The 23,527-nt window shown below is 38.8% G+C and overlaps 1 protein-coding gene across 1 annotated transcript in view; it reads left to right on the forward strand.

Annotated features, from left to right (window-relative positions):
• Window positions 1-220: 220 nt before the first annotated feature.
• The window catches only part of LOC145798197 (uncharacterized), a 35,076-nt gene continuing 11,769 nt past the window's right edge, over window positions 221-23,527 (forward strand). The window contains exons 1-3 of the mRNA XM_082885688.1: window positions 221-2,265; window positions 2,344-2,814; window positions 2,901-3,656. Of these exons, the coding sequence (XP_082741814.1) occupies window positions 651-2,265; window positions 2,344-2,814; window positions 2,901-3,656 (2,842 nt within the window). The 5' untranslated portion in view covers window positions 221-650. The remainder of the gene's footprint in view (window positions 2,266-2,343; window positions 2,815-2,900; window positions 3,657-23,527) is intronic.

The following is a 23,527-nucleotide window of genomic DNA, read 5'->3' on the forward strand; positions in this document are numbered from 1 at the left end:
TGAAGTACTAAAAGAACCAATCATGTCTTCTTCCAATTCATGGAGTAAAATTGACAATTCTGGCAGATATCATTTTAGTACTTTGATTTCAATGACTTTATATTAACTGTAACCAATATATGGTCATAGTTGATATAGCCAATCAATTTGAAACTGATCTCTTTTGGCTTCGAAGGGCAAACTATGGCAATTCCTTCTTGCTCAAACCAATAACTGGTTTGGATGTTCCGAACAATGCCCTTTTTTCCTTAAAGAGTTCTAGGGCTTGCTTCGAATGTTATCACTTCGAACAGGTCTTTAGATTTTTTGAAGTAGACCAATACTTTGAATATTCAGACATTTTTAAGCATGCAGTATGCTTCGAAGTCGGCTCCTGCATTTCGAAGCCGTTTTTGTTTGAAATTTTAGCGCCAAAATGTGGCTTCGAAGCTGGCATCAATGTGCTTTTCCCTCCAGAAATTATCGATGTTGAAAGAGATTCCTTGTTTTCGCACGTTTTAGTACTTAATGACTTACGAGATGTATCCCCGCACACAAAAGTTATTTAAAACCTTTTCACTCTGTGCCCCGGAATTGCTTACACATTCAAATCCCCTTTGGATTTCCATTTCTCTCTACTCCCTTCTATATTTTCCGAAAACCCACGATCAATGGCTTCTTCCCCATCAAAAGTTCCGACCATAGAGCGCGTAAGCTCATCTGTGGCTTTGAAGCGGCTTATTGATGCTGAATGTGAGAAATACAAGGGTGATGAGAAAAGTGCTATCGATGGGCGTTTCTTTATCCCTCGTCGCCATGTGCAGCGAGAGTACGTGCTAGGACCTATTTTCAAGGAGATCCCTTCCGAGCTTCCCGCCCTATATCCTCGCTTGGAGAATCAATGCCTTCTGTATGAAGGTGGTCTCGACTGGCAAGGCTGGAAAGTCAATCGTCCTCACCGATGCTGGCCCACGATGAGACCAGAGTGGCAAGAATGGTACGACCGAGTTGTCCCTGCTAGGACATTGGACCTTCAAGAACTCTGCCTTCTTGATGCTCTTCGACTATCTAGGGTAACTATCCCAGAAGACCCTTTTCTAATCCCCGCTGCTTTATGTTTCTGGAACCCTATTTTCAATTTCTTTCAGTTTAGGTGTGGGATGATGGCTCCCACTGTTCTTGATATTTGCCACCTATTAGGAGTATCCCCCATTGGTACCCCCATCACACCAGATTTTCCTGACTTAGTAGTCCCTTTCTCCCTCCCCTCTCTTAATGTATCTTACAGTGATTTTGTTAGAGTCGAGAACAAAAGAATGGGTCCAGTAACTGATAGGGAATTCTTTTCCTTTTTATTATATTGGCTTTGCAAATTTCTTTTCTGCACCTCCTCCCAAAGAATCATGCTCGAATTTGCTCCTCTTGCCAAAGCCTTGGTTTTGCAGAAAAGAATAGCCTTAGCCCCATACATTCTGGGTCATGTATATAGAGTTTGTTCCCTCTTTTGTGAGAAACCCCTAGATGCCAATCAAGGGGGACCATTTTGGATTCTTCAGCTTTGGCTCTTTGCCTATTTTTCTGAACTACAATCCAAATGTCTTAAATTTTCTGGGCTACACTCCCTCACTCATGGCATAAAACTGGCCAATGCTTCACTTTATCCAGCTACTTTTGCCTTTTATTTCTCCTTCTTTCATCAACTACCAGCTGCTCTTCCTGATCATCGTTTCCGTCCCTTCGAAGCTAGCATAGGTCCAACCTGGTTAAATCACTTCCTTAGTGATAGGCTCTGTGCTTTGCCTATTCATAAAGATATGTGGGCTTCCCTACTGATCCCTAGGGAACTGTTTATTGGGACCACCAACCCCAGAGCCTATAAATGCATAGCTGAGCCTTATTGTCCTGCTCAATTTGCTAGACAATTTGGCCTCACACAAGGAGTTCCAATACCTCTTTGCAGCAACACCAATCTGAGTCTTACTAAGAGGGATTTGAAGGTTCGAAAATCGAGATTAGAAGAGGCAACCTTCAAGTTTATGGATGATTTGGCCAGTTTTGAGTTCATCCCTTTCTCCCCTCATGGTACTGAATTGAAGAGATATCAAAATTGGTGGGTGAGCAACATGGAAGTTTATTTGGCCATCTCCTCTCAAAACCTATTGGAGGTGCTGGATGTGCCCAAGCCCAAAGAAGCTGAGACTGTCATTTCTTCCACTATTCCAATTACAGTAACTGCTACAACTCAGTTTACTTCTGCTGCTTCAATTCCTCCCAGAGTCACTCGAAGTATGTACCCCTTTCTCCTTTTCTCTAACCTCTTCATATAATGCTTGCTATCTTATCTCTAATCCTTCTTTTATGAAGGTGGTCAACAACAAAAGAAGAAGAGACTCTTTGAGCTAGAAAGGGAAAAAACTGAACTTCCAGAGATGGAGGAAGAAGAAAATGATCAAGAACAGGAGTCTCCCTTGAAAAGAAACAAAAGAGACCCTCAATTGGCTCAAGAGGGGATAGCCGCTAGGGAAGAAGAGGAGAAGCTCACTTTTGAAGAGTCTGGACCCCAACCTAAAAAGGTCGAGAAGACAATGGAGGAGCGAATGATTCCAACTCAAAGGAAAAGGAGAAGAAAAATTACCGTTTCTCCTTCCGATTTTACCGAAGATTCTGATTCCGAGACAATTGCTCAAGTAATAGAAAAGAGGAGGAAGATCACTGTTCTAGCTACCAGCTCGTTTGAAGATCCCATCCATGAGGTTGTAGAACAAGAATATCCCAAAGCCATAGTTGTTCTTGAAAGAGCTGAGGAGAGGCAGCAGCAACAATTCCTTGGGACAAGTAAGTTTCTGCATGCCTTTATTCTTTTCTTGTCGACTTTTCAAGACTAAGACTTGACATTACCTCACATTTTCTTCTTTTTACAGCAACGACCACTGCATTAATCTTCCCAACGGAAACTTCCCCAATTTCAGTCGAAGTTGATCAGATGCAACGCGTGAAAACCATTCAAATCACGCTCCCACTTCCTAAGCCTATATTCGATACGTCTTTACCGAGGCCGAGTATCCCTGCATCTCTTTTCCTTGGCTTAGAGCCATACCTCCCTTTCTTGACTCTTGATCTGCCTCAGTTTGTTTCTTCGATCCTCACTCTTCCTCCTACTGCTACTTCATCTCGCATGGCAGTTGATTCTCCTTCAGGGGATGCCGATAATTTTCCAATTCATGACTCATCACCAATGCCTACTTCCAGCCCTTCCTCACTTGATTTGCTGGTGGCCAAGACCATAGAGGCTGCCAAAGATGCTCCATCTGTTTCTCCCATCCCTATGCAGCCCTTTGTGTCTTCCACCACAACACTCTCTATGCCCTTCATGTCAAGGGATGAGGTAGACATTTTTGAAGAAAGACTAGCTAGTCTTTTTGACATTCCTTCTACCTCTCCTACTTCTACTACTGAAGCTGAGCCATTAGCCTTGGCTAACTCCCTTTTGGAAATCTTCGAGAGTTCTCCTTCCTCCAGCAACAAGCCTTTTGTACCTTTAGTAGATTTGGACACATGCTTGCAACTGTTGACTTCCTTTTCGAGGATCCCCTTCGAGGCTCTACAAAGGCCTATCATCAGGAACGGGTTCCTTCAACGCTGTAACATTGCTGAGCAGTCTGCCATGAGTGTTTCAAGTCATCTATCTCAGGCTGCAGCTACTATTGATTTCTATCTCAACATTTGCCATGCTGCTAAAGCTGCGGATGATAAGCTGGTTAAGGACCAGAGTTTTGTTTCTCAGGTGCATACTGAAGTATCAACTCTGAAAGAACAACACTCTTCTGCCTCCCACTTTCGAGTCCAACTTCTGGAGAAGAAAGCTCAGCTCGAAGAGGAGTTAGCTGCAGTAAACCAAGCCTTGGTTCGAACTGATAAGAAATTGCACATCACCAATCAAGGACTGGCTGATCGAAAAGAAAACATGGCTGCAGCTATTCAATTATTTCCTTCCCTTAGTAATAGGAAAGCTATTGTACAAAAACAATTAAAGCATTGTAATGATTTTTGGGCCAACTTGTGGCATAATGTACTTGATTCTTTATGAAAGCACACTATTTTGAATATAATTTGAACAAGCTTTGTGTTTTTGCATATGGTGTTTACTCTATCCCTTGTGTCTCCCAAACGGTTGGAAAATAAGGTTTTAGATATCTGCCATTAATCTTTTTGGAATGTACATAACCATTCAAATTTCTTAAATGGTATGCTCCGAAAGGCAGAACCCTATGAATTTGATATGGACCTTCCCAATTAGGTGACCATTTGCCAAACTTATGGCTTTTAATCCCAATTGGGAGTATTGTCTTCCATACCAAATCACCTTCATCAAAGCCAATGTGTTTGACTTTCTTATTATAATTCTCGGCTGCTTTCTTCTTTTGGAAAAGAATGCTATTTAATGCCAAAATTCTGGCTTCATCTATGCCTTCTAATTCTAAGCACATACTTTGATGGTATTGTTCAGGATTCAATTGATCTTGACATCTTACTCTCAAAGATTTGACATTAATCTCTACTGGTAAGACTGCGTCATGTCCATACACCAAGGCATAAGGAGTGACCCCTGTGCTTGACCTCGGTGAGGTTCTATATGCCCACAGAACATCCAACAATAGGTTATGCCAATCCCTGGGATTGTCATCCACAACCTTTTGTATTCCTTTTTTCAAGGACTTATTGGATGACTCAGCTTGACCATTAGCTTGTGCATAATAGGGTGTGGAATTAACAAGGCTAATTCCAAATTCTGCCGCAAAAGCCTTCACCATCTTCCCATCAAACACAGTTCCATTATCAACTGTTATGGTTTGCGGGATTCCAAATCTATGGATCAAATCTTTAATAAAACCAATAACCTCTGTTTGGTCTACAGCCTTGTATGGCTTAGCTTCGACCCATTTAGTGAAGTAGTCAGTGGCCACTAGAATGAAACAATGATGTTTCGAAGAAGGTGGGTGTATTTTTCCCATCATATCCATGGCCCACCCTCTGAATGGCCAAGGCTTTACTACTGCATGTAGGTCAGTTATGGGCACGTGCCTTATTGTGCCATGCTTTTGACATGCCTGACACCCCTTTGCATATTCTATGCAGTCTTTAAGAATGGTTGGCCAATAATAGGAATGCCTTCGAAGCAACCATCTCATTTTTACACCAGGTTGATGAGCACCACAGATGCCTTCATGAACCTCAGCCATGGCTGTTAATGCTTCTTTTGGGCCTAGACATTCCAACAATAAGCCATCTCCCCCCCTTTTGTAGAGAGCATTACCATATATCATATATTGCATAGACTGCAATTTAACTTTTCTACTGGCCTTCGAAGATGGACCAACCAAGTACTGCATTATTGGATGCCTCCAATCTTGTTCTTGTAAGTCATTATGATTGACTTCCAAGATCACATTCCTTTTATTCAAAGGTTGAATTAATCTCTGATATGTTGTTTGGCTTATGTCCCTTTGGGTATTATCCCTTCTCTTGAAGTTCGAAGCCTTTTGAGCCACATCATTGGCTCTATTGTTCAAGAATCTTGGAACATGGGTTACATTTGCTATTTGAAACTGAGAAAGCAAATGTAATGCAACAACATAATATGGCAAGATACTTATGCTTTGACACTTGAAAATTCCTTTCACTTGGTTAATCACCAATTGAGAATCCCCAAATATGTCAACTGCATGTACTTGTAATCCAATAAGAATCTCTAGTCCCACAATTAAGGCTTCATATTCAGCCTGGTTATTGGAACAGGTAGCTTCATCCACTCTAAAACCATGGGTAGTTTCTGTCCCCTGTGGAGACTTGATTACAATACCAATTCCAATTAACCCATTTGCTTTCGACCCATCGAACCACATTTGCCATGGCTCAACACTGGTCATACCAAGTTCCATGATCTCCTGGTTCTCAGTTTGAGATGGATGGTCTGCCAAGAAATTGGCTAAAACCTGCCCTTTTACTGCCCTTTGAGGGACATATTCTAGATGAAATTCTGATAAGGCAAGTATCCATTTGCCAATTCTTCCCCTCAACATTGGTCTAGATAACATATATTTAACCAAATCTGTGGTTGCAATTACCAAGACAGTTGTAGGCAAAAGATAATATCTTAATTTTATTGCAGCAAAATACAAAGCAAGACACAGTTTTTCAACAGCTGAGTATTTACATTCACACGAACTTAAAAACCTACTAAGGTAATAAATAGCTTGCTCCTTGCCTTCTTCATTATCTTGGGCTAAGAAAGCTCCCAATGAATCCTCTGCTGCAGCTATGTATAACTTCAAGGGCTTGTCCCCCTTTGGTGGCATCAGCACTGGAGGTTTAGCCAAGTAGGCCTTGATACCTTCGAAAGCAATCTGATGCTCTGCTGTCCACACAAATTCCTCTTCATCTTTCAGCTTTAACAAGGAAGAAAATATTTTAGTTTTCCCTGCAGTGTTAGAAATGAACCTTCGAAGAAAGTTAACCTGCCCAAGGAACCTTTGTAATTCTTTCTTACTTGATGGGGGTTTGGCTTCGATGATTGCTTTGGCTTTATTCTGATCAATCTGTATTCCTTTCTTGTGAACAACATAGCCCAAGAAATTTCCAGATGATACCCCAAAAGCACATTTAAGAGGATTGAGCTTTAACTTGAACTTCCTCATCCTTTCAAAAGCTGCTTCTAAGTGAAACAGGTGCTCTTTCATGGATTGGGATTTAACTACAATATCATCAATATAACATTCCAGATATCCTCCAATAAGATCATGAAAGATAGTGTTCATGGCCCTTTGGTATGTAGCTCCAGCATTCTTTAGACCAAATGGCATTTTAACCCACTCAAAGGTGCCAATATTCCCAGGACATCTGAACGCTGTCTTGTGGATATCTTCCTCTGCAATGCATATTTGGTTGTAGCCGGAATGCCCATCCATCATTGACAAGACTTGGTGACCTGCTGAACTATCTACCAGCAAGTCCACTATAGGCATAGGGTACTCATCTTTGGGAGTTGCTAGATTTAAATTTCTGAAATCGATACATACCCTCATTTTGCCATTCTTCTTGACTACAGGCACAATATTAGATAGCCACTCAACATACCTGGCTGTTCTAATAAAACCTGCCTTGAGGAGTCTAAGGATCTCTTCCTTGACCTTCTGAATTACTTCTGGACTCATCCTTCTTGGTTTCTGCTTATAGGGCCTGAAATTAGGCTTCATAGGGAGCCTATGTTCCACTAATGACCTGTCCAATCCTGGTAGTTCATTATAAGACCATGCAAAGCAATCTTTGTATTTCTTCAGAACAACCAAAAGCTGGTTTCTGTCCAGAGCATTCAAACAAGCACTTACATAAGTGGGCTGTTGTACAGAACCTTCCCCTAGATTTACTTCTTCTAAAGGATCTTGTGCATGAGAACTCCCTCTAGTTTCTGCTGCCTTTGAAGTGATCTTCGAGCTTGGTTCTGCCCCTAAGTTCTTCAGTTCAATATCTCTGCCCTCCTCCTCATAGACAAAATCTGTCCACAAGGCTTCCTCTTCCTGTATTTCTTGGACTTTTGTTTCAATGTCCAAGGCACAGTACTTACCAAGAGTCAAGACTCTAGCCTGTTGCTGCTGCTGTTTGCAGCCAATTATCATGGCCTCTCTCTCTTGCTCCTGAACTTTCTGGACTATTGCTTTTATGTCCAATGCTGAAAACTTGATCAAAGCCAAGGACTTGGCTTCTGGTGATTCCTCTCTTTGCCTATAACCAGGCATCATTGTCATCTCTAAGGACAACCTCTTCACCAGCACTTTTTTGGACTAAGTGCTTCAGGTGTGTCACCTCTTCATCAGCCGTCACTTCGGCTGAATTGTCATCTTTCATCAGTATACTGAGAGGTGTCACTCCCTCAATATACAATTTAGCCTCCGCAAAGTCTGCACAGGCTATGAAGGGTTGAGGATCTGCGTCGATCTCCTCTGTCTCTCCATTGCCCAAGGCCATCATGATTTTCTGATGTAAAGAAGAAGGCACACACTTGTTAGTGTGGATCCAGTCCCTTCCAAGCAAAGCATTGTATTTAGCATTACTGTCGATTACGAAAAATGCTGTCATACAATCCCTGGTTCCCACACTTAAATTAATGGGTAGAATCCCCTGAGCCATTTGTTTATCTCCAGCAAATCCAGCAATGGTTGTGCTGGTTGGTATCAACCTGGGATTCTTTTTCCCTAGTTTCTTCAAAGAAGATTTCGGGAGTAGGTTCACTGCTGCCCCATTGTCTACTAGGACTCGGTTCAGCTGTACCCCATCAAAGAAAGCTTTGATGTACAAGGGCCTGACGTGCTGTGTCATCGAATCCGAGGGGTACTCAAATGGATATGATAGATTGATGCTTACCATCTCTTCACTCTCATATCCATCTTCCATCGGGATGACCATTTCGAAGTTATCTTGCACCATACTTGCTTGTGAATCTTCACTGGAGATCTGAACTGGGTCAGCTTCCTGCCCCTCTTGATTCTCATCTCCAGCTTGAAATTCTTGTGGCAATATGTGCACCATGTTTACTGATACTGGGGGAAACGAGCCAAACTGGATGGCTGGCTGTACTTGTTTCCCCTCTTGGTTACTTTGGTTGACTCCCTCAGAAACATCCTGCATGATGCATTCTGGTATTTCATCACTAACTGATCCCTTCGAAGGATTTTTCTCAACTGGCTCTTTAGTCAGAAACGTTTGCTCAGCCATGAAGGCTTCAAACATCTCTTCCTCCACAACCTCTTTCTTCTGACTCACGCTAATCTCTTCTTCAGTCTCACTATCTGTTTCCATCAGAGCTTTCTCCAACCCTACCAAACTGGCCTTTTCTCTGGTTTTCAGTTCAGAATGAACCTTGGCCAACTGTTCTCGGCTGCAGACCACTGTGCTCTGTGGAACTGGCTTTGGAGCATGGTCTGATTTTAGGTTCTTCCTCCCTTCCGTTTTGACTGATGAAGAATTTTCTCCACCTTCCTTCAGATCCTTTTGGTACTGGGTGTACCTGCGCTGAATTTTTCTCCTCTGTGATCTTGAGATGACTGGGATCATGTCGGGTTCCCTCGTCTTTGGGTGTTTAAGCAGTACCCAGTTGTTCGGAGCCACCATAGGAGGCTTGATCATCCTGCCTTGGTTTACAGTATCTCCATAAGCACGTACCTCCCTAGGTTTGTTTTGCATTACAAACCAATCCGGGACCCCAGGTACCCATGAGCTTACTGATTCAGAAGCTGACCTGCCTTTTTCCACCTTCGAAGCCATCTTCGAAACTGGCCGTGAAGGTAAGTGCTTAGTTTTGTCCTCATGTTTTGAATCTGGTTCAGACCTTCGATAAGGGTGACCATTTTCTGTCCTGCGTGAAACTGATCTAGGGAGCCAATCTCTGGCTTTGATTCCATGGACTGAACTCCTCTCCAGCTTTCTTTCAGAATGGCTACTCTGCATTCTATAATAGTTATGTGGTCTGGATTCATGCAAGAGTTCCTTGCCTTTGTCATGCATTCTGTTTACTACAGGCTCAACCACTGGTGGTCTCTGCCTATCACTAGCCGGATACGGCCTTTTGTTGTAAGCATTGGTTGATTTAGGACGTCTCTGAACATCCCTGTAGTATTGCTTCCCATCAGTTGGAAGCCCCTTCAACCACTTGTAACTGAGTCTGCACCTGGGGCACATTCTCTGCATCACTGCTGCTTCTAAAGAATCATCATCCAGTGACTCTTCATCAGAACATTCCATCTGGTGTGAGGAACCTTGTTCAATAACTGGTAGTCTTCTAGTATTCTTCTTGACGTTGGTTTGATTAGCAACATGCATCTGCACATTGACTTCCTCCAATTCTGTCAAGGACAAGTTCTGGAAATCTGATGTAATGACATTGGCTGCTGCCTCTCCAACTTCTGGAAAGGGATCACTGTCAATTCCCATGGCTTTTTCTGTTTTAGCTGAGAACTTCAAACTTCCTTTCCGAATCTGTTCTTGGATCCTGTCTCGAAAAACAATGCAGTTTTTAGTCGAGTGAGACCAAGAATTATGCCATTTACAGTATACTTTTCCTTTCAGTTCATCCGGAGATGGTAGTTTTACTCCTTTAGGCAACTTAAGGAAATTAGCCGCGAGCAAATGATCAAAGATGTCATCTGCTTTTGTTAAATCGAAAGAGTATTTTCTGTGAAAGTCTTTCTTTTTAAACTGCTGGTCTATAGTTGTATCCTTACGAATTAATGCTTCACAGATTACAGGTTCTTTGCCTACAATCTCTGCTGCATCTATTTCATAATTAGGATCTCTATAATATGTCTTATATGATGCATTATTTCGATCTTGTTCCTCTTCTAATAATGTTTCATATCGAGACACCTTATAGGTCAGTTCGACCAAATCTCTGAATTCAGTTGAATCAAACTTCTTTCGAAGCCTGAATTCTAAACCATTTTGAGCCAATCTGACGAATTCTGGCTCTGGCAGGATGACTCTACATTTATTTCGAGCCCTTTTAAATCTGGCAATAAACTGAGTAGCCTTTTCTTCAGGCCTTTGACTCAACCTAGCCAAATCTGCCATAGATACTTCTGGTTCTGATTGGAAGAATTGGGCATGAAATGCCTCTTCCATTTGTTGCCAATTTTGAATGGAGCCAGGTGTAAGGTTGATGTACCATACAAATGCTCCTCCCGTTAGGGAATTTGGAAATAATCTCAGTTTCATATAATCATGGTTAGTGAATTCACCGCATTGAGCAGCAAATCTAGCAATATGTTCTATCGTTGATTGATTTCCAGTCCCATAAAAAAGGGTAAAATCTGGTATCCTGAATCCCCTTGGGTATTCATGTACCCTATCTACCCATTCTGGGTATGGTTTTCTGTATATAGGAGTCTGGACCCCCCGAGCCATTGGTCCACATATCTCCCTAACAATATCAACAATCTGGTCTCTAGGGACCATATTTTGTGCCTGCTGAACCACTACTGGAGGAGCAAACACAGGATTTGGTGGATAAACTTGTGCTTGTGGTCCTCTTGGTCCATAAGGTGGTAAATTTGGGGCTGGTTGTCCTTGCGGTGCAGGTTGCTGTTGAGGGTATGGGTAACCTCTTTGAGCATGACCTGCGAAAGGACCTGCAACAGGTGCTGGGACAGGTGTCGTGTCTCTACCATTTGTAGGAAAACCCTCCAACCCCCCGGGTGTAAATTCGAATAAGGGATTGGTGTACCCTCTTGTGCCAGGTATGGCTTCGAACATAGGATTTGTAACCATTCTTACACCAATTTCTTGTACTTGGCCAGATCCACCAACTTGTGTGGCTTCATTATTAAGTGCTGAGGTATTTTGGCCTGCTATAGGCCTTGAAATGGGTTCATACCAAGACTGAGGTGATGGTCTTTCAAAGTTTTGGGTACTAGTTTGACCATTAACTTGCATAGGCTGTTTTTCTCTAGCCAATCTTTGTTGGGGGACATTTACAACTTCCTCCGTTTGTCTTGTGTTTGTTGGTTGGTGGTTATTCATTCGATCCAAAAAGGATGTTGCCCACCTTTCCATTGTGTTCATTAGTTGTTGTCCCATGGCATTCACTAAACCATCCCATGGATTTGTTGGCATAGTGGACGGTCCAATTCCTTGGTTTTGTCCAATAATATGAACATATGGTTCTTGTCCAGAAGTACTGGTCTGCTCGACCATGGGTTCTGACAATATAGGAGTTTCCACAGGATGTGTTACCACATTATCCTCTGGATTTGGTATTTCTACCTCTCCTTCCACGCCTTCTTCGAAGCGTTCATTTTCTCCTTGTCGTCTTCTTCTAGCCATTTTTAATTAAGTCCCACCGGGCGTGCCAAAAATATATGTTGGCTTTTTGGCTTTTCGAAGGGTATTTTTGTGAATGTGAGCGTGCCAGCAAGGATCAATCAGTCCTTACAGAAATTATAATTGCCAACCAATTATCAGACGATTGTGTTTTAGTTCTTTTCAGCCTCAATGAAGAGGACTTTTACTGGTGGCTTGACTTAGGAGAAATTAAGAGAAATAACAGTAATATGAAGAACAATTGAAGTATTTCATAAAAATGAACACTTACAACGGTCCGAACTCAGCCTCGGAGAGGTTTACAACAGCAATCTACTTGAATCTACTTGAAGCTACTCCTATGAATCGAAGTGCAGTGCGAGTATTTAAAGTGCAGGTATTTAAAGAACAGGTATTTAAGGACTGGAAATGTAAATGACTGGAAAGAAAATATATGAAGTAAATGACTGGTTTGTATGGTCTGAGTCCGTCCCTCTTTCTGGGGGCTACCCTGCTATTTATACTCGTCAGTGATGACCTTCGAACTGCACTTCGAACTGTCGAACTGCTCCTCCATGATCGCTGGTCATGCTTCCTTACAAGTAGCTCCATTACGCCATTACTGGCAGTTGAGCTTCCCTCTTGTACTTAGATTTGAATATGAGTAACCGTTTGAAGACACGTCATCTTGCATCCCGTTTATTTGATCTAGTGTTACTCGGATCATGTGAGGACCAATGTTTATTGTCACGTGTACGATCAGGATTAAAGGCTTGAATAACCTTCCTTTATTACCCTTACTATGCCACGTGTCGAACTGTAACTGGCTTTTACAAAATATGTAGCCAACAATGTTAAAGAAAAATTATGGAAAACAGCTACTCAAAAAAGTTGAAAAAGACAACAGGCCGTACTTCGGCCTGCGCCCGGACTTCTCTATTTATCACTGAACAGAGAGATAAGATCCACCTAGTCGGGCAACCTCCATCACAAAGGACACAAACAAATATAGCCAGCCACTAGGGCTGCTCGCGGGTCGGTTTTGGCCGGGTACGGGTCAAAACCGACCCGACCCGCACTTATGCGGTTGGAGAAAAATGGACCCGCAACCGCCCGCGATGCGGTTCGCGGTTTGTGCGGGCGGGTGCAGTTCGGTTTGAGGTTTAGTTTTTTTTTTTTTTTTTTTAACTTAAGCAAATTTGACATTTTTTGTTACTTTCTAAACACTTTTTTTTTTTTAGAAGAGTTATAAATTAAATTATAAGATATACAATTCATGATCATAATAAATAGTCCACATGTTAGATAAGATGATATGGAACCATGCTTGAGGATAGTAATTAATCTTCCTCCTTAGCTTGCAAAAACAAACCCTTAAAAGTCAAACTAGTAACACTAATTTTAATAGTGGATTAATCTTCACTGTTTAGTTTTTAATATGCAATAATGTGATAATAGAATGACAATTCAAAATATCATATTTAACTGTGTCTACTAGACTAATGGAATATACTGATTTTTTTTTTTTATATGTATAAATAAAAGTCAAACTAGTAACACTAATTTAAATATCATTAGATCATGATAATGTATATAAGTGCCCATATAATAAATTTTACTTTCATCCAAAATGTAAAAATAAAAATAATAACTAGTTATCTTCATCCATCCAAAATGCAAAAAATAATAATAATAACTAGTTATTTTTTCTTTAAAAAAAAAAAAAAAAAAAAAAGGATGTGGGCGGGTCGGGTTCGACCCGAACCCGATCTTTTGCAAATTTCTTGACCCGCACCCGCCCGCCTACCTACATCGAAACCGCCCAAAGCACTACGGGTAGGGTAGGGTCGGGCGGTTTGTGCGGGCGGGTGGGTTTGTTGCCCAGCCCTACCAGCCACATCTCTTGGCAGAATGCCCTGGCGACGGTTCTCTCGCCTGTCCGTCTGATCGTCCTAGCATCAACAACACGAGCCTAGATCCTCTGTCGTGTTTGTTTTCTGCACTTTCTACGGTGCTACCAAAACGACGTTGTTTTGGTAGTATTTTTTTTTTTTTTTCTCTTTCCTTACCTCATGCTTTGTTTTCTGTCAGTTTGAAACACCACACCCACAACCCTAAGCACCTTATGAACAGAAACGATAAAGAGGAGACTAATGATCGGACGGCGAGGTGACTTCGGTGGCGAGGCGACGACGGCAACTCATCAAGATTAAGTATAATGGATCCTCAACCTCCTCCTCTCCTCCTCTCTCTCCTCGCCGCTGCTGTCGAAGAGAAAATGCTTGATTTTGTTTCCACATACTGATTTAGGTTGATTTATTTTCTGGGTTTCTTTTATTCTTGTTTTCTTATATTGTTGTTTGTGAAAAACCCTGAGAAATAATCTATATTAGCTGGGAAAACGTGGGCTTTTGAATGGGAATTGTTGTATGTGAGAAAGTTGAAATAAACTAATTTGATAAATTGAGGGAAAACAAGAAATGAGAGATCTAGGATTTGATTTCTGCCTTGCTAATCTTTGGGTTGAAATCTAGGTGGTTGACCAAACAATCATCTTAGTTTCTTCATGGAATGTGAATTGGAAAGCATATTTTGGATATGTTGAAGAACCCTCTTTTCTTAATCGGAATCGCCGTGGCCGTCGCCTTGCCGCCATCATTCTTTTGCCGTCCGATCACCTGTCTCCTCTTCGTCTCTCTGTTGTGGTCTCTCAAACAAACATTTGAGACCTTTGACAGCAAACAATATAGGAGGAAAGAGAACCCTAAAAAAAAAACCTACCAAAACAAGATCGTTTTGGTTGCACCGCACGAAGCGCCACAGACAAACACTGCAGAGGATCTGAACTCCAACAACACATATGCCATGGCACACCATCACTAATCAAATACTTCGAGATTTTTTTTTTTTTTTCACACTGTAATATTGCATGAATCATGATCTGCAAATCATATGACATCTACTGTTTACATTTTCTTTGCAGTCTTTGTTGTTATTGTGTTCATGTCTTTACTATTGTGTTGCCAGAGTTACCATAACAACAGGCAATCCGATCAACAGCACAAGTAACGAAACTCTCATATCAAAGTTTACAATAAAGAGTTTATTTTTTTTGGGTGATAAATGTGATAAAATAAAGAGTTTATAATTATTCGATTGATTTAATTTTTTTTCATAAATGATATATACGAAAGGTTTTAAAAATAAACTATTCAAATTATTGAAACGAAACTCATAATAAGCTCCATAGATCTAGACAATAGTCGTTAATCCAAATCCGAGACTAAAAACAAAGCCAAACCCTTTATTTATTTATTTATTTTTATGAACAATTTTTTTTTTTTTTTATTAACTTACCATAAAGAATTACAACTAGTAAACAAAATTTGAGTGCTTAGTGCCATTTGAGTGCTTCCCTTACAAAAATTTTATAATTAAAGTTACTTGATTTTATACATTGAACGGTTTGAATTATTGACATAGCCCAAATCAAGACCCATCAATGCCCAACACTCCTCTCTAGTAACCCAAGAGGAGCCATGTCCTTTCATCTAACCATTTTGAACAAAGTTAAACCGCGTTAAAGATGATGCCTTGAAAAACATTTTAAATTTAGGGGTGGGCCATGTAAATTGATGACTAGATTGCGTTTAGAATCCCCAAACCATCAATAACAGAAAATCTAATATTAATGGTCCTTTTATTAATTAGCTAAGCATTCATCATATATTTCAATATTGTTTGAGGAATCCAATCATGAAGCCCCCCCAAAATATATGGAGTTGTTTTGCAGTTGGAATTTTAGGTGTCGATGTTTTAGTTCTCTCTCTCTCTCTCTCTCTCTCTCTCTCTCTCTCTCTCTATATATATATATATATATCAGGAGCTTGTGATTGAAGGAAGCAGGCGGTGGGGTACATGGAGGAAGGAAAATGGGCGGGGCAAGGCGGTTGCCACGCAGTAGGTGGATAGAGGATTATGGTTTTAGGATTATGATTTTCATATTGTTTAACGAAGAAGATGAAGATGAAGATAAAGACTTGTATTATGTTTTCGCATGGTATTTTGACTTTTAACTAAAAAAAATTTCCATGCCAAAATTGAAATTAGGCACGGTATTTTGACTTTTAACTTACAAAAGTTTCCATGCCAAATTTCAAATTAGGCACATGGGGCACAAATTTATTTAATTTGCGCAGATTTACTATAGGGAGATAAAGCAAAATAGCCGAATTTACATGTGAGTTCTATGGTTATTTTTAACATTTGTTAGTGAAATGATTCGGAGTCATACCATTGTAATTTTTAGGACTATCTATGAAGAGTTTTGGGTTATTAATAAAATTTTATAAGTGTTTCTCTTCTTGTGTGTTTGGTCTTCTTAAAATCGACAGAAGTATAATTTAATTTGTTCACAAACGCAGTGGCAACATGGCTGATAATATTCAAAATTCTGGTGAATCCTTGCGTCGCCTTATTAGTTACAGGAAACCATGGTACTGTAAAATGTCACATGTGAACAATGTGCACAAAGATGATTATAACCCTGGTTGACAAGTGGGTTTAGGGCTTTTTTTTTAGGCTATCCACGACAAAACAAAATAGGCTAAAATAGCTAATAAGACAAAATGTCATATCAAATCCATAATCAATTTATTTTTTCTCTCACAAACATCATATCTAACTATAAAAAAATTTAACCATCTGCTCAAACACAAAAATTTTAGCCTACTAAAATAGTTAAAAATTAAAATATTTTATTAAAATAGCCAACTTTCCAAACGAGGCCTATGTTATATATTGACCATGTTATATGTCATATGATATGTACATATATTTTTCAAAGACTACTATGCATCTTACTTTTTCTCAATAGTAGAAATCGGATTGTTAATTTCAACTCCTATTTTATTTATTCACTTCTAGATTATGCCTATGCTAAAGTGGTACAAGGACTTTTTTTTTGAACCAGAAACAGCTCTCAAAGAATCATAAAAAAGCAAATTCCTCAAAGACAAAGGAGGATTCCTAAACCAATCTATGGGAAGAGCATCCTGCATCTTTGCTGAGGCAATCCAGTGGGCCACACAGTTAGCTTCTCTAGGCACCCAGGAGAAGGAAAATGAGGAAACGTGGCTCATTGACCGAATATCATGTATGAAAGCAAGACACTTCCAAGGAGGAACCAATTCTGAGACACATAAGTCAATGACTGATTTACTGTCACTTTCCAATTGGACATTTGAGAGTCCAAGAGTCTGAAGAAACAAGCACGTTAATCTGACAGCACGCGCTTCTCCTTGAATGACAGAAGATGTGTGTGAATTGTAGAAACTACACCATCAATTAATTTACCTCGCCAATCCCTCAGGATCACAGCCAGAGTAGTCTTCCTGCCTTTGGAGGCAAAGCTAGCATCACAATTTACTTTAAACATACCTTGGTCAGAAGGTTTCCACCTAGTACAGACCTGATCCGAGCTATTTACAATTGCCGGAGAGGGAGCTTCCATAGAAGACACCGAGCAGACCTCCCTCCAGAAAGATGAAGCATGTCTGATGACTTGCATAGGGTCTACTTCAGATTGATTGAAAACCTAGTCATTGCGAACCTTCCAAATACACCACCCAACTATTGCTGCCTTTCCCAATCGTTCTTTTCGATCCCAATCATTAGTACAACTCTCAAAAATGGACTGAGTCCAACTTGCAGCAGATAAAATAGAATCATGCCCTGACAAGAAGCCGAGTTCACTCCCAAACCACACAAGTCTAGTCTAACTGCACTGAAAGAGTAAGTGTCCAATAGACTCAAAGCACAAACCACATATAGGACAACATTGAGAGGTATCACATTTATGGCGAAAAAGGTTTTCTTTGGTAGCTAACTTCTTGTTACACACCTTCCACCAGAAGTTTCTGACTTTGGGAGGAACAGGGAGAGACCATAGCAGTTTCCAAAACTTATCAGGCAACCGGACTGAGGTAGAAGCCCCATTTTGATGTCCTTAACTAAGATTTCCTCATAGCTATCTGGTACTCACTTCTTACTTCGAAATTTCCATTTTTGGTGTGATGCCAAACAACAGAATCCTCTTGGTCAACTGAGGAGATTGGGATAGTCATAGTAGTGCTAGCTTCCTCGCGCCTAACCAGCTCTTGCAATTTAACATGGTCCCATTCCTGTAGATTTTGATTTATCACATCGCTCACCCACTGAACTTGGCAGTACCTTGGGCGTTTGGTTTAATTTTGAAATTGTGATTTGAGCGTAGAATTGTGAGATGAATTTTGGAAAGAGAAAATTTATTTGATTATGAGTTTTGAAAAAAGCTTTTGAATTTTGAATTTTGAAAAGAGAAAATTTGTTTGGTTAAGAGTTTTGAGTTGTATTTTGAGATTTGTGTTTTTAAATTTTGAGTTGTATTTTGAATTTTTTGGATTTATATTTTTTAAATATTAAAAAATGTTTCAGAAAATTTTATTTTTTTATTTTAAATATATATTTTTTATTTTTTATTTTAAACATTTTATTTTATTTTGTAAATATTTTAATTTTTAATTTTAATATTTTAAACTCAAAATACAACTTCACACTCAAATCATAACCAAACATATAACTTAAAACTCAATTAAAAAATTATTTTCAAAACTCATAACTAAACACATAACTCGAAACTCCACACTACTTTCAAAACTCTACACTCAAATCATAACTAACACATAACAAAAAAAAAATTAAAATTAAAATATTTAAAATAAAAATTATATATTTAAAACAAAAAATTATTATTTTTAAAATTTTTTATTGTTAAAAAAATACAACGCATAAATGTATGAAATATAGTGCACATTAAAATAAATAAATAAATATTTACCCTAAAAAAATAAATTCAAAAAATTTCAAAATACAACTCAAAACTCTTTTAAAAACTCATAACCAAATAAATTTTTTCTTTTCAAAACTCATAACTCAAAACACAACTCCATACTCAAATTATTATTCTAAAAATAATTTTAAATAAACAAAATAAAAAAATATTTTTTTGATTTTTTTCTTGAGAATATTAGTCTAAGGTCTCTCTTCCATTTTTTGTAATAGAAGAGATCCACAATATTATTTTGTAATGTATAAGGTCCCTTGATCCTACACCCGTATATTCTAGAGAAAATTCACTTTCTCGTTTTCTTCTTTCCTCTGGCTAGGGCTTTCATCATTCTCTCTCTCTCTCTCTCTCTCTCATTCAATCAACCATGAACCGTTGCCTCCACTCTCACTCTCATTCACTGCCACACCCATTGAGTGATTCATTTTGGAGCCAGATCCGTCATCATCGGCTTTATTAGCGAGTTCAGAGATTTGGGGCGGTTGATCATCACGAAAGTAATCCCAGGTCACAAGTATTAGGTTTTCCGGCGACGATCGATCCATTTCTCTCTCTCACCACATATATGTGTATGCGTATATGTGATAAGAGAGAGAAATGGATTCCTACCGCAAGGGCCCCGATCCTCGGCCGCTTCCGCTTTCACTAATCCAGAGTTTTCTCTATCAGTTGTGTACTGTGGTTGCTCATCGCCATAGCCATAGTGTTCTTCAGAGGTAATTTTGTTCTTCCTTCATCGATTTGCCCCTTTGTGAGTGTTGATCATGATAAATACAAATCACATCACCAGTCATTACTCAAAATTTTGTGTTTGTGTGTGTATATATATGTGTGTATGTATTGGTTTGGGGAGTGACATAGACCGCGGAGATGGGGGGCATGTTGTGTGTTATAATTTCTGCAACTATAATTTCTGACTCTGTTTCTTCAAATTTCCCAAGGTACTGTTGACAGATCTTGTAACACCCTAGCCAATGTATGAATCATGGATCACATTTTGTCTGAGGTTTATGATTTTCCCTTACTAAATTTAATGTGATCCATTATTTCAACAAAATTTATTACAAGCTGTTTCAGGTAACAAATTTATGTATTCCTAATTTCCTAGGCTTATTCAATTCATCTCTTTCTTGTATGGCCCTTTCTTTCTCATGAGTATGACAGTCCAAGAAGAGAAGAAAATAAAAAATAGCTTAGAGTCCAGGAAAGGTAGAGAGGCCAGAGAAATTTCAAAATTTCTCTAGAGAGGTAATGTTGTGGAAAGGTAGAGAAATTTCTCTGGAGAGTAGAAAATATATGGGAAGTATATGGAAGGCAGAGAAATTTGAAATTTCTCTAGAGAGTCCATGAAAGGCCAGGGAAGCTAAAGAAATTTAAAATTTCTCTGGAGAGGTAATTTTGTGGGAAGACCGGTGAAGTCAGAGAAATTTTCAAATTTTTCTGGAGTGTTGAGTCTAAAATACCTCTGGAGATGTAATTTTGTGGAAAGGCAGAGAAATTTCTCTGGGAGAGTGGGAAGTATATGGAAGGCAGAGAAATTTGGAGAAGGGGAGGGCAGAGAAATTTAGAAAAGAGGAAGGCAGAGAAATTTACAGTGGGAAGTTTAGGGAAGATCAGAGAAATTTTGACGTGAATTTTCTCTGGATCAACTTGAGGGACCTTAGACATTATTAAAATATTGAATGTCCTTTATGCTATAAAATCTTAATACTAGGGACCTTAAAAAAAATCGCCTTTTTTCTTTTAAAATAGAGTTTTGAAAAAAATTTGGTTTTGAGTTTTGAAAAAAGTCTTAAATTGAGTTTTGAGTTGTGTGTTTGGTTATGAGTTTTGAAATTAATTAGCCTTTGGTAACGTTTACGTTTTTTTTGTTTATGTTTACAAAAATTTTATAAACTGGTTTTTGTTTATTTTTAGAAAAATATAAACTACAAACGCATTTGGTTTGAACAAAATGTTTGAAAAAAATTTAAAAACATAAACTAAAAAATATGTTTGTTCAAGCCTAAAATATTTATATCTATTTTTTTATTATTTATGACAATGGGATCATACACATTATAATTAAAAATAATAATTGAAAAAAAAAATTTATAAGTCAAAATTTTAAATTTCTTTTTAAAAATTTGAGTTTACGTTTTTTCCTCAAATTTATAAACTGAGACAACCATTTATAAATTAAAACAATTATCAAACAAGTTTTTATGATAGTTTTTAAATTTTTTGTAAATATAAACTGAAAACTGAAAACGAAATGGTAACATGAGTAATTTTGAGTTATGTATTTGATTATGAATTTTAAAAAGTGATTTGAAAATTTTGCCTTTAGAATCATGATTCCAAAGGCAAATCACTCAAATTTTCTATACATAACACAATTTGATTATCTAACTATTATTAGCCTTTCTAACAGAAGGTGATCTAAAATTAGTTTTCAGAAGTTCAACACGTGACAATCTTGTATTTAAAGATAGTTTTCACCTAGCAAACTAAATACAATTATTTTTATGTAAAATTGTAGTATATTTATATGATATATTAGAAGAAATACTATTATGAATATATCATTTTATAACTTCAACAAGTACGCTTGAATTCACAAAAAAAAAACACCTCATTTTTGACATATTACAGTTGCAACAAACATGCAATTTGACATTTTTAGCTTATATATAGATACATTTTATGTCAAGTCTCAGGCTCCCAAAATCTTCAATATAACAACCCTCAATCTTGTCTTAGTCATGCTCATATGAATTTACATGATTTTGTCTTGATTAACTTGCATCTGCAGACTTTGATTCGTTTTGCCTAAGTGAAGGTTCTCGTCTTGTCTTGATGCTATCATGTTTTGCCTAAAGTGTTATATGCATGCTTTGTTCCTTGCCTTGTGTATTGAGCCTAGGCCATTTATCCTTGTTGTCTCAAGCCTAGGTCGCACCTTTGAACCTCTTACACCAAGGCCGTTGAGCGCCAACACCTAGGACTATCTTGAAACCACCTTGGTTGACCTCCACCATCACCCTGGTATTTTGGCCGAGATGTGTGTTATCTAGGATGAGATGTTTATCATTTAGGCATTCGAGATCTTTGATCCTTGAACCTTGCAGCCTTGTTGTGTACTTTAGCCAACACCTAGCAATCTTGTTTTGGGATTGATACAACCTAGGCCGAGGTATGGCACATCTAGGCTAAGGTGTGGCACACCTAGGCTAAGTGTTATCATTCCTAGCCGAGATCAAGAAGACCTTACTTGCACGAAGCCTATGTTTGATCCAGGATCATTACCTTCTCAGAGTGCCTATGCCATCTTACTTGTTATACACACTTTATCATACTCTTGTCTTTTCACTCTGGCACCTTATTGAGGAGATCTGATCATATGATTTAGCATGATTCAGCTAGCAGTGAGGAACCTAGAGTGCCTATACCACGTGTCCTAGTAGTGGTTTAAGCCAGCTAGCAGTGAGCAACCCATATCATTTTGCCATATCTTTTCCTTGTAGAGAGAGAAGCTCTAGGAAGAAGAAGAAGAAGAATGAGTTTTTAGAGTGAGAACTAGATTTCCAAGCTTGATCCTTAGAGTTTGAATCGTTGGATTTCCATTTTGAGGTTAAATTCTTGATTTACTCTTGTTGTTCTTGATATTAATCTGATCACATTGAATGATTTAGCATGATTCATGAGACATGGATTGATTTAAAGTTTTGTTTTAGAAAGTGAAAATGATGTTCTTGTGTTCTTAAAAGAAAACCATATTTTGATCCGAAAGTTTGTATCAAGTTCCATATTTTTGTGTTTGTTTTCATGAAATCTCCAAGTATGAGTACCCAGGTCCATGTTTTTGAACTTATCTCATGAAATCTCATATTTTGGATAAGAAGTTATGATTTTTGGCATTCATGTTCTTCAAGAGGAAACCCAAATTTCCAGACTTCACTGTTTCCCTAAGTGTGGTCACCGAGACCACTCTTGCCTAGATCTCACACCTAGGCCAAGCATCGTATCTCACCTTGGCCTACCTTGCATGATCACTTACACCTTAGTTTATCTTGCATGCACACCTAGGCCGACCATGGTACACCCTTGCCGGCACCTTGTAACATCTCGGCAGGCAGCTGCACACCTAGGCCTAGGAGACCACACCTCGGCCAAGACCTCTTGAGTTCACCCAGCTAGGTTATTTTGGCCCAACTCACCTCTGTGCATCCATTCTGAGACCTAGTTAGTACCCAACATGCTTTTCCAAGAAAAAAAAACAGTATTTCGACTCCCAGCACATGTTTTGCTTTGTCTTGACTTGGTTTCAGAAAGAAATGTCGGGATCTTTTTCACATATGTAAAGTTTGTTTTGAGAGTGCATTGCATACCAATCTTTGAGCATTTCTTCTTGTCTTCTTGAAATGCATTCAATGGGATTTATCATGTACTTGTAGGCCTTGGATCCTTGCTTTAATTCCCAAGTTCGAAGAGCCATTGTGAGTGGTATTTTTAATAAAGCTATGTTATAATGTTTTAATGAAAGCTTTGCTTTGTTTTAGAAAAGTATTTGATCAAGTATGAATGACTGTCCATTAGCTTTTGTAACAAGTATTATCTTTGTTTTGATGACATTCTTGGAAGGTACTTTCGTGCTAGGGGACGTTAATACATGTTGCACCTACGTTGGAGATATCTCCTTTGCCACCGACGGTCATGAACGGGTGTGCTTTTGATTCGGAATCATTTATTCCTTTGTTTTGTCAGGAATGTCATCATTTGTATTATGTAGATGTTAGTAAACATCCTACGAACCTTTGAAAGACTTTGATTGAT

Source organism: Camellia sinensis, chromosome 8, assembly GCF_055761805.1.
Source record: "Camellia sinensis isolate YWXY chromosome 8, ASM5576180v1, whole genome shotgun sequence".
NCBI classification, from domain to species: Eukaryota; Viridiplantae; Streptophyta; class Magnoliopsida; order Ericales; family Theaceae; genus Camellia; species Camellia sinensis.